Source organism: Leopardus geoffroyi, chromosome B2 (genome assembly GCF_018350155.1).
Source record: "Leopardus geoffroyi isolate Oge1 chromosome B2, O.geoffroyi_Oge1_pat1.0, whole genome shotgun sequence".
Classification (NCBI taxonomy): domain Eukaryota; kingdom Metazoa; phylum Chordata; class Mammalia; order Carnivora; family Felidae; genus Leopardus; species Leopardus geoffroyi.
The window spans coordinates 128,274,163-128,291,958 of NC_059332.1; the positions used below are offsets into that span (position 1 = coordinate 128,274,163).

The 17,796-nt window shown below is 35.4% G+C and overlaps 1 protein-coding gene across 2 annotated transcripts in view; it reads left to right on the top strand.

The window, feature by feature from the left end:
* VTA1 (vesicle trafficking 1) overlaps positions 1 to 17,796 on the top strand; it is a 69,571-nt gene that overhangs the window by 9,085 nt on the left and 42,690 nt on the right. For both annotated transcript variants that reach the window (XM_045499836.1, XM_045499837.1), the window contains exons 2-4: positions 12,449 to 12,543; positions 15,343 to 15,470; positions 16,136 to 16,211. In XM_045499836.1, the coding sequence (XP_045355792.1) occupies positions 12,449 to 12,543; positions 15,343 to 15,470; positions 16,136 to 16,211 (299 nt within the window). The remainder of the gene's footprint in view (positions 1 to 12,448; positions 12,544 to 15,342; positions 15,471 to 16,135; positions 16,212 to 17,796) is intronic.

Here is a 17,796-nt window from a genome sequence, read left to right on the forward strand (position 1 = left end):
TTGAGCCACTAGATTAGAACAGGTAGTCTGTTTTAAATGCTTAGTTTAAATAAATAAATAAATAAATGATAGAGTTAACTGTAAACACTTAGAAATTCTGTATGACACACACTACAATTTTAAAAACGTTGCATAGGAAAAATATTTCCAGTAGATGAGACAAAGGGCCAATATCCGTGATATATAAAACACTCATATAAAATGATTTTATAAAACCTAAGATACCCATAGAGAAATGGACAAAGAACATGTATATACAACTGCTGAAGGAAGGAATGGGAATCATTAAAATTCAGCATAACTAGTAATGTAAATTAAAATCACTTACGTTTTGCAACTAACTCAGTAGGTTAAGTGTCTGACTCTTGATTTCGGCTCGGGTCATGATCTCCTGGATCGTGGGTTTAAGCCCTGAGTCTGATGGTGCGGAGCCTGCTTGAGATTCTCTCTCCCCCCACCCCCGTCTCTGCCCCTGCCCTACTCGAGCTCCCCTTCTCTCTCCCTCTCTCTCCCTCTCTCTCTCTCTCAAAATAAATAAACTTAAAAAATTTTAAAAACAAAAAATCACTTACTTTTTTTTGGCTGTAAAATTGTAACAGTGCAGATGAATATACAGTGAAATCTCCATTGACAAGGCAGTGTGAATTGGTACAAAAGTTTTGGAAAGCATTTTGGCAAAATGGATTGAATCACAAAAATATCTGTAATTCAGTAATTCTAGTTTTGGAAAGCTTGTGCTTAGGAAATAATCACAAATATATTGAGGGCTTTATGTGGAGTTCTCTGGATGATTATTTATACATTTGTGGAAAATGCGAAATAACCAAAATACAGATCACTGTGGAGATGGTTAATTAAGTTATGGCATATCTACTGGGTGGAAAGTAATGTAATCATTTAAGAATTACAAAGCATCTTTTGTAACATGGGAGGAAGTTTGTATGAAAATGCAGGATATAAAATTGTGTGTATATACACACACACACACATAATTTGAGCTTTTTAATGTGTATATACTTGGAGAAAAAGATTGTGGCTTTTAGTTTCATATAGTGTTTCTTTTGAATTTTTTGTTGTTTGTTTTCTGTTCTATAAGTGAACATATTCCATACCATAAAAAATTTCAAAGCAAAAGCTTTATTAAAACCAAACTGTTTTTTAAAAGCCACCTATAGGGGCGCCTGGGTGGCTCAGTCGGTTAAGCGTCCGACTTCAGCTTAGGTCACAATCTCATGGTCCGTGAGTTCAAGCCCCGCGTCGGGCTCTGGGCTGATGGCTCAGAGCCTGGAGCCTGTTTCCGATTCTGTGTCTCCCTCTCTCTCTGCCCCTCCCCCATTCATGCTCTATCTCTCTCTGTCTCAAAAATAAATAAACGTAAAAAAAAAATTTTTTTTTTTAAATAAAAGCCACCTATAGTAGCTCCATATGTAAGTTCCCTTAGTTATTTGAACTCTGAAATCGTCTTTAGCAGTTCTAATCAAGCTGAATTTCATTGTTTCCCGAACCTTTCTCATTTGTCTCTTGTCTTCAAGTCTTCCAACATTTTGTTCGCTCTGTCCTGACAACTCTTTACTTCTTCACCACCCTTACTCTACTTTATCCTTATGTACTACTTGAATGTCACTTTTTCTGGGAGGCCTTCTCCTAAACTTCCTAAGGTGCTTCTTTTCTTTGTCCTCATTGTGCTTTGTATGGCTTTACCTTAACTGCTTTTCATTTTCTGTTGTCTCTTCCAGGCTTTAAACTTAAGGCCTATTGTGTCTTCTAGGCTTTAAACTTAAGCACCCTTCTGGGTGCTTTTTATCTATTTACAGTGTCACTTCGTGCTAGGCCACTAGAGATATTGACACAGTAAAGAAAAAGGGCTCAAAAATGTCTGTTAAATTGACTTGGATTGTAAGGCAACCTGTGGTCCCTAGAGGGAACTATGGCCATAGAGTTGTCACTGGATAAAGAAGCAGACAAATAACATTCATGTAGCTCTTGGCATTTGTAACAATGCTTTCTTTCAGGATATCTGATTTGAACCCTACAATCATCCTGATTCTTCTGTTAGTAAGTGATGGAACCAGGATCTGAATGGCAGATGCTAGTTGAGAAATAGTTGTATGAAAAATCTTTGATAGTAGGTGGTAATTAGAAAACCAGTTGCAGAGTGAGTGAGGGTAAAGGGACTATCCTAATTGGTGAAAAATGAAAGGGGGGCAAAAAGCCAATGCAGTGTAATCTGGGAGATTGTAATGACTGAAGGGTAGAAATGGAGGACAGGCTTGATTTTATTAACATAATTTTGAGCAACATGTGTGTGTGTGTGTGTGTCTCTCTCTCTCTCTCTTTTTTTTTTTTTTTCCTTTAATGAAGCCAGAAAATATTTGAGTCTCTAAATGTGGACTCTTTATGGTAAATATTTTGATTCTGTCAGATTTGGTGTTGTAGATAAAGCTAAACCCCATAAAGAGTCCTTCCCTTGGTATTAGCATAAGTAACTAAACATAGTTTCAAGTTCGGTTTTTTAAAGTTTCCTCTAGAGGGTGACAGTGTACAATTAACAGACTTAATGAAAGCGTAGATGTTCTTTGAGAGTCATTTGTTTATGATCATAGGAAAATTAAAAACAGTTTTTCAGGAAATTGTAAACAGGTATGGCCATTTCAATTCTGAGCTGTAACAGAACATGGGGTGTAAAATTGTAATTTAGTTTAAATAAAGGCTAAATAATACGGGAGTTTTTAATTGTATGTTAAATCAGACGGGTTTGAGGATTAATAACCAGTTGCCTATTATTTTTTTTCTGTTGTTAATCACACAGAAATTAGATCTTTTGAAGCCAGTGAGACAGACTTAACTAGACCAGTAAAGATCTCCCTCTTTCTTACTGATTTGTGAATCTCTGTGATTAATGGAAGTCTGTAGTCCTGTTGTCAGAGTACTTATCATTTTTTATTACAGGCTGACTCAGGCTACATGATTGTAGCAATCACAGGTTAATAATAAAGCACAGTTGGACAGCTGATTTATCCATTAACATTCCCCATTTATTTACCTTTTGTTTGTTTTTGGAATTGTGTTGCAAACATGAGTTTTATTTTTTTAAAAATGATCATTTTAATAGTTCCTCCTAGTTTTGAGTGAAGTAAATCATTTCATTTTAGATTCTCAGTCTGTCCCTAAGGTTGAAGGCCCAGGGGGCTGGTGTCAGGTAATTCGTCCCTTACTCTCATCGTTTTGCTTTGGCACCCATGCAGGTTTAAAGCGTCTTTTTTTATGACAATTAGTTTGACGTTCGAGGTGAAAACTTATTTTTGAGCAGCATGTTATTACATGAAAGAGGTTTCAATGCTTGTGAAGTTCCTGCTTTCGTTCACTTCATCGTTTATTTTTCTGTGGCTTGTCAGGGTTTTTTGGTTTTTAGATGTTTTTTAACCTCAGTTACTGCTTCTCTTTGGAAGCACTTTGGATTCCCTTGTGCCTCAACTATGGGCTTCTTAGATATTCCTCCTCATTTTATTTTTTTAGTGGTTGCTCTAGCGTTTATGTTAACTTATCATAGTCTACTATCATATAACATACCGCCTCAGATTCCAAGTAAGAACTTTCCTTTTCCCTTCTCCTATCCTTTGTTTCCATACATTTTACTTGTAGATATGTCATAAACCCTAGCATACATTTCAATTTCTTTAACTGTCATTTTTTACAAGAAATTTATAAAATGAAATAAGATGTTGAAATATTTTCACACATAATTACCATTTTCAGCACTTGTTACTCCTCTCGTTAGATCCCACTTTTAAATCTGGTATCATTTTCTTTCCTGTGGAAGAGCTTTATCATTTCTTACACAGGCTTGCTGCTGGCAAATTCTTTCAGCTTCTATTGTGTGAAACAGACTTTAATTTCATATCTATTTTTGAGATATTTTTGCTGGATAAAGAATTTTAATTTGTTTATATTTTTCTTCAGCACTCAATTCTTTTTCTTTCTTTTCTTTTCTTTCTTTCTTTCTTTTTTTTTTTTTTAACCACACGTCCCCACCCTCTTTGGAGAATCCAGTTACACATACATTAGAACATTTTTTTTTTTTTTCATAACTCACTGAGACTCTGGTTTTCTTTTTCTTTTTCTTTTCAATCCCTTTTTCCCTGCGTAGAGTAGTTTTTATTGCTATGTTCTGAAGTACACTAAAATTTCTCTCATGGTGTCTAAACTTCTGTTAATCCCTATCCAATACATTTTTTATTTCAGGTATATTTCATCTCCAGAAGTTCCATTTGTGTTATATATGTTCTGTTTCTCTCCTCATTCATGTTTTCCATTAAATACTTCATTATGATTTCCCAGTAATTTAATGTCACTGCTATTTTTAATGTCACTTTCTGTTATTTTGTCAGTGTTTGATCTTATTGGGCTGTTCACATTCTCCTGCTTATTGCCACCTTAGTAATTTTTGATTCATTGTAGGACAGTGAATTTTAAGTTCTTGAACATCTAGAGTTTATAGTTTTGAACAGGTTTGATCTGGCCGACAGTTAAGTTAGTTGCAGTTCAGTGTGATATGTTTGTGCCTTATTTTGTTTGTTATTAGCTTTGGCAGCCGGTCTAAAGTAGCTCTGAGGACACGATAATCCTCTACTAAAGCATATCCCAAATTTAGGGTCTCTACTGAATATTTTGGATAAGCATTAAGGGCTCTGCACCCTGGCTGGAACTTGAAAGCATCCCAGTTTTGGGGATGTGCTTTGGCGATGGTTCCACTCACGGCTTCTGCTCACTCTTTGACTTTGTGGAGTTTCCCTGTACACCTACACCTGGTAGTATTCAGCTTAGCCTCAAGTTTATCCTTGGTCAGATTTCTGGGGTTCTTTTCTGCATGGATTCCACTCTTCCGAACTCTGCGCCTCCATTTATAGCTGCTTCCGGAGACCTGAACTCTATAGTCTGTTTTCTCAACTCTACTAGACTATGCTCTGCTTGGGTCTCCCCCCTACTCCTTAGTTTATAATGTGCCTCCAAAGGGGCACCTGGGTGGCTCAGTTGCTTAGGCTTCCGACCTTAGCCCAAGTCATGATCTCATGGTTCCTGAGCTTAAGCCCCACATCCAGCCCTGTGCTGACAGCTCAGAGCCTGGAGCCTGCTTCGGGTTCTGTGTCTCCCTCTCACTCTGCCCCTCCCCCACTCGCGCTCTGTATTAAAAAGAAAAATGTGCCTCCAGGAAGAATGCTGGGCTGATCATTGGTGTGGTCGTCTCATTTGTTTCCTTTCTCCAGGTGTCATGGTCTTCCCATCTGGTTCCATTTGTGAAAATGTGGTTCATATATTTTGTCTAGTTTTTTGATGATTATGGTGAATGGCAAGTCTCATTACTCCATCATGGCCAAAATTTGAATCTGGTCTCGTTTTAGTAATCAAATAGTCACTTAGTATTTGCTCTATACCAGCATAATCTTCTAGTAAGAATTCAAGAGTAGTTCACTTTTTCTTAAAGCTACTATATTATGACAGGAGCTCCAAAAATATTGTTAAATGAAGGAATGAGCGAAGTAAACACCCTTTATTAGTAGACACTCATTCATACTTTCTTTTTAATCTTTGGCTCAGATGTCCCTTCACAAAAGCTAATACTAACCATGTAGCAAATATTTACAATATACTTACAAATAGAGTAATACATTCAGTTCTATTTATTGGAAAAAATCTTCTTTTAAACATCAATGTAAATCATAATGATTCCTATTTGAGTGCCATGTTTATTTCACCTATCAAAGCATCACTCTTCACAACTGCTTTTATATATCTTTTTTTTGTATATTTATATCATGCATTTCATAGTTTTATATTTCTCATGTTTAAGCAAGGATGTGTTAGAATGTTAATGTTTAGATTTTATGGAACTTTGAATTACACATACCTTCAGGATTTGTAAATGTTTATCTCCTAAATGCTTCACATTAAATTAAAGTTAGGTTGGAAAGTAGTTAATCCTTTTGCAAATGTGCCTCATTACTCATCTTCAAATAATATTTATTCATAAAAATAAACACATTTCCTTGATGAAATAAATCAAATATATTTTCTTATACGTGATTTTAGCTACATATTTTTTCTGTTTTAGTAGGTCATTTTCCATGTTAGACATTAATTTTTCATCATCCTGCTGCTGCTACAATGAATTACTTGTCTCGAGCTGTACATGAAAGTGATTCCTTTTCCATCCCTTCTGGCAAAAAGATCTTTTTGTGTACATATTAATTTTCACAAGTAGATTTAAGGTCTTCTCACTTTTATTAATATTAAAAAATGTATCAGAAGATAATTTTCTGTATTTAAGAAATCAAACATGTGAGATATTAAAAAATGTTAAAGCCAGGCCAATTTTATCCTGTTTCCAATTCTGTGATGATTCTTTCCAGTTCTTCAATTAAAGGTGTTACTTGTATTTGCAAAGACTAAATTATGCACATAAACCAAGAAAGAAAATGCATGAAGGCAAAACCAATGAACTGTATTGTCATTACATTTTATAGCAAGTATCAAACATCTGTGTTAAGGTTAACTTGTAAAGGACAGGAGCTGATACTGTGTTGTGAGGAAGTATAATAATGGTTGTGGTGATAGTGAATTGAGAATAATTTGATTTTTTGCTTCCGAAAAAATAAGATTTAGATACTCTCCATTTTTATTGTAAATAACAGTGGTAGTTAAAAATAACAAATTAGAAACTGAGAATTGTACTTTAAAAAAAATTTTTTTTAAGGTTTATTTATTTTGAGATAGAGAGAGAGCCGGGGAAGGGCAGAGATAGAGAGAATCCCTAGCAGGCTCCACGCTGTCTGCACAGACAGTGCTCTATCTCACAAACTGAGATCATGACCTGAGCTGAAATCAAGAGTGGGATGCTTAACTGACTGAGCCACCCAAGTGCCCCCTGAGAATTGTACTTTTTGCATATGAATAAATCACTTAAATCATTTTCTCGTGGTAAAAAGAAAACTGCTCAATTAATTTCCGCGTGTTTCCTTAATGGTTAAGTCCTAGATGGCTGCCACTTAAGCCATTGGAAACCTAAGAATCCATCTCATTTTTTCAACCTGTCTATGCTGGATAGCCATTTATCCCCAAAGTTGGTTCACCAAATAGCTAATTACACTCCATGGATTGTAGGATTCATATAGTGTTCACTACCATGTTAAGAAGGTAAGGAGAAAGACCTCCTAGGAAAACCAAACTGTCTGTATTGTATTTCCTCACATTTTCATGGCATCATGTTAGCCAGTAGTGTATATAGGTAGTGAATAATTAACTAATGTATATTACATTTTCAGTGCATGTTTTTGAGGTTGTTGTTTTAAAGAGATTGACCAAAGGGTGCCTGGGTGGCTCAGTCGGTGAAATGTCCAACTTCGGCTCAGGTCATGATCTCGCGGTTCATGAGTTCAAGCCCCACATCGGGCTCTGTGTTGACAGCTCAGAGCCTGGGGCCTGCTTCAGATTCTGTGTCTCTCTCTCTCTCTGCTCCTCCCCTGCTCACACTCTGTCTCTCTCCCTCTCAAAAATAAACATAAAAAAAAATAGATTGACGTATGTTTGAAATAGTTATTTGGGAGGTTGGGAAGGCATGTGTTAAGCTCATTTGAGGTTGATAATTTGAATAATTATAATGGTGCTAATCTGCTAGTGGTATTTCTAAAATATAGGCATAGAGAATGAGGATTGTTGAGTTTATATATGAGTGTACTTTTGCCAGAGGAATATAGTAAAAAGATTATGGGATAGAAGGACATAGGGCAATGAAATTCTAGAAAAATACGTTGTAAAATAAAAGCTGATTGCCGAGAGAAGTTAAAGGAGAAAAGACTTGATTGTAAATGAAGAAATAGACACCCGTGAACTGGACACCTGTTTTAATAGGCATAACTTTAAGTTGGAAAAAGGGAAATTGTATTTAGACTTGGTACTTAATATACTGATTTTGGAAGTACAACAGTTTGAGGTGGTAATTTAATTATGGAGTGACTGGCATATAAGGGAGAGTGCGTACAAATTTTGGAGACCAGGTCAATAAGAACTGAGAAGATGGTTCTATGTATTTTTAAGATTAGATTTGCTTTCTTATTGCTGAAAATCCAGAATAACAATGGCTAAGTAAAAGAAGGACTTGACTTCCTCATTTAAAACAAACTCTGATGTTGGTAGTACCCAGTGTGTGCCAAATCCTTGAGGTCTGCAGGGACCAAGGTGCTTTCCAATTTCAGCTCTACAAGCCAGCACATGATTATTACCATTTGCAGGGTTGCGTTGTGATCTAAGGTATCTACTAGAGTTTCAGTCATACCATTTCTATTTTAGGCAGCAGAAGTAGAAGAGGGAAAGGGTCAATGAGACCTTTCCCCAGCTGTCATTCCCCCTTTTAAGGTGACTTCCAGAATTCTCTTCCAACAACTTCTGATAATGTGGTGCCAGTTTTAGTTACTTGGTCGTATCGTGCTTTGAGGAATACTGGGAAATGTACTTTTGGCTGGGTACATTACAATGCCCTTAATAATAAAGGGGCCTCGTTAGCAAAGGAGGTAGGAAGAAAGAATGTGGGTAGGCAGTTAGCAGTCTCTGCCACAATTATTAATTATCCACGTGAACAGGAAAATTTTCAATGATGGACACAGAAGGACCTTGAGGTCCTTGGGCAGTTACAGGCATTAACAAGATCAGGTGGAAGAGAGGGGCTTGAGCCCTAGACCAGTGTTTTTAGAAAACATGGAGAAAAAACTGTAAGTAGCAATGGAATGCACAGAAAAAAAAACCATTATACTTGCCAGTCCCGAGATACGAAGAATATAAGAGAATTTCTTGAGGTGACATCAAGGTTTAGTGAAGACAGGGAGAAGGAATCTGAGGACATGTAGGGGATTTTTCTGATTATAAAGCAGTAGCTCCAAGGGATATGGTAGAAGGAATGAGGCCCTGTGGAAGACGTAAGTGGTAGGTTGGGGTAAGAAAATACAGTTTATAGTTGAGAGGAGTAAGGATGCTGTGAGTAGTGATTCTTAACCTATCCATGAGTTTTTTAAAAAAAATTAATCTTTAATTATATTGTGTAAATTATAAATTATATTTGCATATTGATGTACTAATGTATTATAAAAACACTATATGTATTTTTAAAGATAGAGAAACATAGAAACATAAAGAATGATATACAAATTATCAGTAGAAATGCTAATATTTTCTTTCCCACACTCCAGCTCGTTTTCTTGCCAATCCTTGGGATCATGTAGGTCCCAGAGGCTGCAGTTTCAATATAGCATAGGGCGGGGACTCTATTAATGTGACTATAAACAACCTGGCACGAAATTGATCCCTACTGCCAAGCAGAAGCCTTCCTCTTAAAAATAAGAGCAAGAATACTTAAAATTCTTGGTAGAATTTTGGCAATACCGTAAAACATGGCAAGATTAAATTTGGAGGAAAAAAAAGCATATTACCAGTTACAGATCTTGTCATTTGTAAAGATGGCATTTGATCTGTGATTTCAGCAAATCAAATAGCCAGGAAATCTAAAAAATAAAAATATATTAAAGAGGGAACCACAGATCATTGGAGAAAGGAAAGATCATTTATTAAGTTTATTTGAGATGGGTGCCAGTAACTTGGGAGGAGAGGAAATGCAAGTAAAAGAGTTAAATTTGAAAAATTTAAAATGTAGGAAAAACTAGAAAAATCATGTAAATGAGCATCAAGTCCCTTGGAGATAAAAGAACTTTTCCAAGCACAGAATTGACAAGAAAAAAAAAAATCACAAATAATAGCTTTGAGTACATAAATATTTCAAGCCTCTCTGTTTCAAATCAGCATTCAAAAATTGAAAGACAGCATGATATTTGCAGCCAATATGTTTGTTTTCCAAAGAGCTCATGTGATGAGCTTTAGAAGAAAAAATGCAGCAAAAATGCTGGAAGAAAAAACCTGAACAGCTCACAAAGAGGAAGTCTTGGGGAGTTCAGTCACAGTCATAAGAAGAAAAGGAGTTTAAGGCAGGCAGAGATCTTGATCAGCTCAAAAGAGATGTGACTGGTTTAAAAGGAAAGGGTGTTCAACCATGTTTTAAAAGGTGTGGGGGGAAGGGAGAGATGACTGAAACCTAACAGACAACATGCTAAAGAAATATGACTGGTTAAAAGAAAGAGAAGAAGAAGAAAATTTGGTCACATTTGTGACCAATGGATGTTTAAAATGATCGGGTTTTTTGCTTTTCAAATTAGAACCTGGTTTTGGGTCAAAGTGATACCCAGTGCTGGCTGGTGTGCAGGGAAAATGAAAACACCATGCTTTTGAAACTGTGTAGCAGTATAAATCTGTACAGTACTTTTGGAACTCCATTTTTTTCTTCCATAAAAACCTAGATGGATCAGACCCTTAAATTTGATATATGAAAATAAATACAGTAATAAACATCAAACTCTGTATGTAATATGGAATAAACTAAAAGCCTAAGCATTAAAAAGTAGTTTCTTCAGATTAAGCTATTAAAATTAAAAAGAGAGAGTAAATAACTGCATATTATATATGTATACATATCTTAATATATTTTTTAAAGATATGATCGAGTAGACATAATTGAATTGGAAATCCTGAGAGTAACAGATCCCAAGCCATGTTATAAAGCTCTAGTAAATAAAGCAGTGATAGGCCAGGAGACAAATGAAACAGGACAGACAGTATACAGAATTGGGCCCTTTTATCCCACGGAAGCTTAATATATGATAATGAATGTTAAAAGTGGCATTTCAGTCAGTGGGGCAGAATGAGCCATTCTTTCGTCCATGTACTTATCTATTCAGAAAATGTTTATCGAAGGCCAAGCATTATCCTACATGCCAAGCCAAGGGTACATCAGCAAACCGAGTAGACAAAAATCGCCATCATCACAGAGTTTAAATTTGAGTTGGAGTAGAGATAGTGGATAAATAAATAGAATATGATTACGTGCTGAGGAGAAAAGTAAAGCAGGGAAGAGAGATGGTGTTCACAAGGTGCCATTTGAGGGGAAAACATTATATTCCTCCTTTATACTGTGTAAAGAACTGCCACAAGACAATTTGTTAAAAAGCAAACAACAAAATTTGACAGTTTTATTGATAACTACTCCTAATTGATAAAGGGGAATATAGAGCTATGCAGTAAATATGCAGTACTTTTTTAGGAATGAAAATGAAAAATCACTTAAAATCCTGAGACTGATAGGAAGTTTAATAATATCCAATTTTCATGGGTTTGGGGAAATGAGTGCTTGTATATGTTGGTGATATAACTGCGTATTGGTAATCTGTTTTGGAGGACAGCTTTAGAGTAGCTCTCAGAAGTGAAAAAAATACATATACTGTGACCCAGGAATTCCATTTCTTGGTATTTGCCTCCGGGAACTCTTGAATGTATCACAAGAAGGTGTAGTAGCACAATATGATGTGTAGTCCTCAAAATCCAAGAACTACCTGTGTCTGTCCACAGGGTGGAGCACTGTAGCACTATCACAGATTTCCAGAACATATTTATAGACTGTAAGAGTAAATCACAGGTGGTATATGTATACACCAATGGTAACAACAACTACCACAGAACTGTTCATAGCTCCCATCAATGGGAAAGATATTAGGGTCATGGTGTCACAAAGGTTTTTAGCTTTAGCCTTTCTCTAATTTTATTAACTTTTTAAAAAGAAAGGGTGTGTATTTTTTTTTTTTTTTTGTATATATAAAAATGACTAAAACAGTTCTCCCTGTTAGCCTGAGCTCAAGATACATTTCCCAGTATTCTATCCCATATTATATATTTTATCAGTATCACTTAACTGGCACTTGGATGAGTGCTCTTGTGTAAGTGGTTGTTTTTCTGAGTGCCTTAACTTGCCAATTAAATTACAGGCCTTTTGTCAGCTTAGGACCTGGTCTTTTTTTTTTTTTTTTTTTAATCGTAATGTCAAAAAAGAAGGTCTTGGTAAAAAATACTGCTATTATCATTATGAATTTCTTGCATTCTTTGTGTAATATTTGTGTGTTCTTTATTTTTGTAAATAAGATCTATAGTAAATCAAAGTTTTATTTCTAAATTCACTTAAATTTTAAATTATTTATTAGAACACGTATTTTAAACATTCAGTAATAGAGGGGCGCCTGGGTGGTTCAGCCAGGTAAACGTCCGACTTCAATTCAGGTCATGATCTCGCGGTTGCAGTTCGTGAGTTCTAGTCCCGCCACATTGGGCTCTGTGCTGACAGCTCATGGCCTGGAGCCTGCTTCAGATTCTGTGTCTCCCTCTCTCTCTGTCCCTCCCCCACTCGTGCTCTGTCTCTCTGTGTCTCTCAAAAACAAATAAAAACATTTAAAATATTTAAACATTTAGTAATAGAAAGGAACATTATAAAATGAGATTGTTCAAACCATCTTATTTTTCTTTGTAGGTCGTTTATATGCAATGCAAACTGGAATGAAGATTGATAGTAAAACTCCAGAATGTCGTAAATTTTTATCAAAGCTAATGGATCAGTTAGAAGCTGTAAGTTAAACACTGATCATTGATTTTCTGATTAATGTTTTAAGTGGTATTTTATTGCATTTGTGTATGTGTATTTTGCCATTTTAGTTCTTCCCCTTGACAGCAATCCACAAAGTTTTTACAGCTGAGAAAAAATTAGACGCAATTTTTTGTTTGTTTTTTTACATCTTACTGCTAAGGGAGTTAGTTGTAAGCATAAAGTAGTTTTCAGTGTCTTTGCATTTACCACTATATCTTGTTATTATAGATGTTATAGATGGCCTTTGAGTCATTTTTCACAGGTGACAGACCCTTTCTAACCTTACTTCATGCAGTCACATGGATGACTGATTTGAGAATTCTTAGATAGCTCTTATAATAATGAAACAGGCTATTTATTTAGTAAAAGCGACATTGAAGAAAATGGTATCAGTTGCCTGTAGTCTCTTTGTCTTACTTTCAGTACCAGGACACAAGATACTTTTCTGGTCCAGGCATTCTTCCCTGCTAGCAGAAATGTGGTAGGTGACTAATGTATGAGTCACCTTCTTGAACCATGATATAATTTCACAGGTTATATAGAGGCATCGATCCAGGGAAAATTGAATGGGTTTGAAGTACAGGAAGGCAGGGGCAGCCATAGTAATCCCTCTGAGTAATCAGGGCTCCACCCTGTGCCTCCTCTCCCAGCTGTCCTGGTTTCTCTTTTAACAATGTCAGGGTCTACTCCTCATTAATTCATCTCTTCAGAGGCTGTTATATTAATAGCTGCAACTTTTTATTTACTTATTTAATTATGTGCTCCTGCTCAGGAGAATTGCAAATCTAAATATTTATTTGACTAGTTGCATTATTTATTTAGAGAGACAAAATTTAGATATATTAAAAATCAAAACATTTATAATAGTCAGCCCAGAGCTTTTATAAATGTTGAAAGTTATCCAGATCAAAGCCTTATTAGATTAAACAGCCATGGGCAGTAGGGTTATAACTTGATATGGGTATCTGGCCTTCTGACCCGGAATCCCTGTCATTGCAACTTTTAACCACTGATGGTGAACCTAGTGGCACCACTGATGGAAACCCAGCTGCCCTTGAAGGCTGTCGGTCCTACTTCTAACATGGGTTCTGTAAGTACAGGAAAAATTTGAGTACTCTTTCTTTGGAAGGTGGGGTTAGGAGAGGAGAAATATGTTCCACACATAACAATATATTTTTAAAATCCTGTCACTAATAGACTATATAGCATATATCTCTTTATTAGTTTCACAGTATAAAAATAATAACTAAAATAATAGCTTACAGATAAGACAGAACTCAGAATAGTTCTTTATAGTAAGTGAAGTGTAAAATCACATTTATAAAGGGACTCGGCAGGAGTGTATTATTATCTAAATGGCACAGCAGGTAGAATAAGCATATTGCATGGTGAGAGCCCATCGGCCTGTGCTGTAATGTTTAGTGTTTGTGCTGCCGAAGTGACCACTGAGCTGTAATGTTTAGATTGCAGTTAGTAAACTGAATGTATGATGCTTTTGCTGCCGATATTTCACGTTGAAGATGAGATGAAATGACATACTCCCACTAAATTTTTCTAGAATTAAATCTAGAATTGAAGCATATCATAGTATGGATACAGTAAACTAGTGTTAGATGTGGGTTTTTTCTGTTTTTGATCAGGATAAGCATAGGGAAAACATTCTTAAATTCCAACATTATATCTCTTCTGGAGCTTAAATTATTCTGTTGTAATTTTAAGGATATTTATTTTCCTGATTTTGTGAAAAATCCTGAAGCCTTTTTTAAATTTGATTTTTTACTTCATGGTGTCTTTGAGAAAAAACCATTTTTAAACAGTAGTGTGGTACTCAGATCTAATATTTCAGAAAGTCATTTCATTCCAGTAGAACAGTCTGGGTAAGATGTAGGAACTTAATTTGTTGTGTTTAAAATATTTTAAATTATTGGGACACCTGAGTGGCTCAGTTGGTTAAGCATCTGAATCTTGATTTCAGCTCAGGTCACAATCTCACCATTGTAAGATCGACTCTACACTGACAGTGTAGAGGCTGCTTGGGATTCTCTCCCCCTCTCTCTGCCCCTCCCCCACTCACTTTCTCTCTCTCTCTCTCTCTCTCTCTTTCAAAATAAATAAATTTTAAGATATTTTAAATTATTGTATGTGTGGGAAAGGGATGTACTGACTGAAAATTTACAGTTGGGAATTGTGTTTTAACTTTGAGGTATTAGGCTAAATTTTAAAAATTTCTGTAATCCTAGTCTCAGTTTGTGATCTTATACTGTAGAAATAGATTTTTTTTTTTCACAGTATCCTCTGAGTGATACTATTTTAGGATGTAATGATTTCCCTAATCTCATTTTTTATATTTGATAGAAGAAATTGAAATGGGAATAAATTAAAATTTTAAATTCTGATTAGGAATTCCTAATCATAAGAATTTCCCAATTCTGTTTTTAGGATACCTGATAGTATATTGACTATTATCTTGAAATATTGTCTGATGCTTTACATAGATAGTTGGATGTGTTATCTTTTTATTCTTGCTTATTTTGATTTTTAGAGCTAAATTATCCTTTCAGGTTATTATAAATATGTTTCTTCAAAATATTGTAAACATTGGATTTTCTAAAAACCTTGGGCTGAGGGAGAGCAATTTTTATGAGATTTCATTGATAGATCTACTGAAATGGGTGTAATTTTTAAAATATAAAATGATTATTAGGATTATAGGATTATTTGTACTTAAGTAGACTTCTTGTGAGTCCAAATCTTAAGCTTTGTACCTGATTTAATTTTAGCTTAAGAAACAGTTGGGTGATAATGAAGCTATTACTCAAGAAATAGTTGGTTCTGCCCACTTGGAGAATTATGCTTTGAAAATGTTTTTGTATGCAGATAATGAAGATCGTGCTGGACGATTTCACAAGTAAGTAAGGCAGAAAAATTAAATTAAACTTAAAAATTGAAATTACTGTGTAACTGGAATTATCCAGTCTTCCACTGAATGCTTTCAGACCTCTTGATTAATGATTTAGATTTTTTTTTAATTACTTGTAGAATCTCAGAATGATTTTGAGTTACAAGAGCAATCCTGCCTTTTTAGAGAAAATTGCTGAAGGAAGAATACCAACGGCAGATTTATTTTTTCAGTGAATACTCTGCAAATAGCCATTATTTAACATTTGGTAAAATCTAAGAGTTGATTTTAGCCAACAACAGCCTGTTTCAGTGAAACTGATTTTTTTTAATTACCACAACCTGCCAAGTGAAATGATTTGTCATTATTTTAATAATAACGCAAAGAAATGAACGTAGCTTGATACAGATTTGGATAATACTATAATTGCATTTTTTAATGAAAAGTAGACTATAAAACTTTGCTGTAGTATATTTACTTATGAGTGTTGTTACTTTCCCCCAATACAGATTATAAAAGGAGCTTTGCTGTGGTCTTGAAATCTGATTTTATTTAAAACATTAATTTTTGACTGCTTTTATAAAACACTAGATTTTTTTTTCTTATAGTTACCTGACTAATTCTGCAGCTTAATGGTTTTCATTTAACTCAACCAGCTCTCTCTTCTTGTTTAGAAACATGATCAAGTCTTTCTATACTGCAAGTCTTTTAATAGATGTCATAACAGTGTTTGGAGAACTCACTGATGAAGTGAGTATGCATTCTTTATTGTTTCATTAGCTAAAGATCTGTATTGTCACGCTTTTTTGGTTTTGTTATTGCCTTGCTTAGTTACAGCAGCATGCCTATCAGAAATGCAGTGTAAGCAAAAAATGTTCCACTAGCTACATTTGTAAAAATAAGAAGATGAAACATTTCTTAATAATATATTTTATTTTTAATAGTATATGTTCTTTACATCTAGTGTGTATTTTACAATTTGGCAAAAGCATAGTTACTGTATTGGGTATCACGGGTTTAGGGTTTGATTTTATTAAGTGTTTAAATATTATTAATCCTGTATACTAGTAAATTTCTACACTGTTATTTCATCAATATACTGGGGGCAGAGACTTTTAGGACCTTCTTCCTATTTCATTTCTAGTCAGAAATATTATGATTTGTCTTATTGTAAAGTACCCATAGAACTTGATATTTTCTGAGATGCTTCATATCCATTTTATCATGTTGTTTCCCATAACCTCTAAGGTAAGTAGAGCATATATTTTATACATGAGCAAATTGAGGCTAAGTGATGAAGTTATTGCTGTGAGTTCAGTGTTGTTTTCACTGTAGCAGACTTTACCATTGGCGTGGAAATTGTGCTTTTTGAGAGGGGAGATATTAATCTAGAGACAGAAAAAAAAAAACCCAGCTACAAATGTGACTGATAAAGCCATGTTATATTAGTGATTTGGAATTTATGAAGAACATTGCTTTCTGTGATGTGAGTTTTTTCCCAAATGATGAGCAGCTCATAGTATAAAGTTCAAAACAAAATGAAATATTATTTATGAGATGTTTGCATTTTCATAAAACAGAATAGAAAAACTGTATAAAACATTATTTATGTTTAAAATTTTTTTTTTAATTTTTTTTTTTCAACGTTTATTTATTTTTGGGACAGAGAGAGACAGAGCATGAATGGGGGAGGGGCAGAGAGAGAGGGAGACACAGAATCGGAAACAGGCTCCAGGCTCCGAGCCATCAGCCCAGAGCCTGACGCGGGGCTCAAACTCACGGACCGCGAGATCGTGACCTGGCTGAAGTCGGACGCTTAACCGACTGCGCCACCCAGGCGCCCCTAAAATTTTTTTTTTAATGTGTGTTTATTTTTGAGAGAGAGAAACAGAACGTGAGCAGGGGAGGGACAGAGAGAGAAGGAGACACAGGATCCAAAGAACACTCCAGGCTCTGAGGTGTCAGCACGGAGCTGGATGCAGGCTCCAACTCACTGACCATGAGATCATGACCTGAGCCGAATCGGAGGCTCAACTGACTGAGCCACCCAGGCACCCCACCATTATTTATGTTTATGTGTAAAATTAAGTTAAGCTCTGGGCTTGATGATTGTAAGCTAGGTTTTTGCATTGGTAGAGATGTACAGGACGTTTCAAGGTTCTGCCCAATAAGGAACAGTTTTTTATTATGTGGAACTGTACTGTCTCTTTTATTTCAAAACATCAAGCATCCCTGGCCTTGCCCACATAGCATTTCCCAATCATTCAGATAACCAGAAGCCACCCCCAGATATTTCCAAAACAATGCCTAGGGTATGGGGCAATGCCCATTGTAA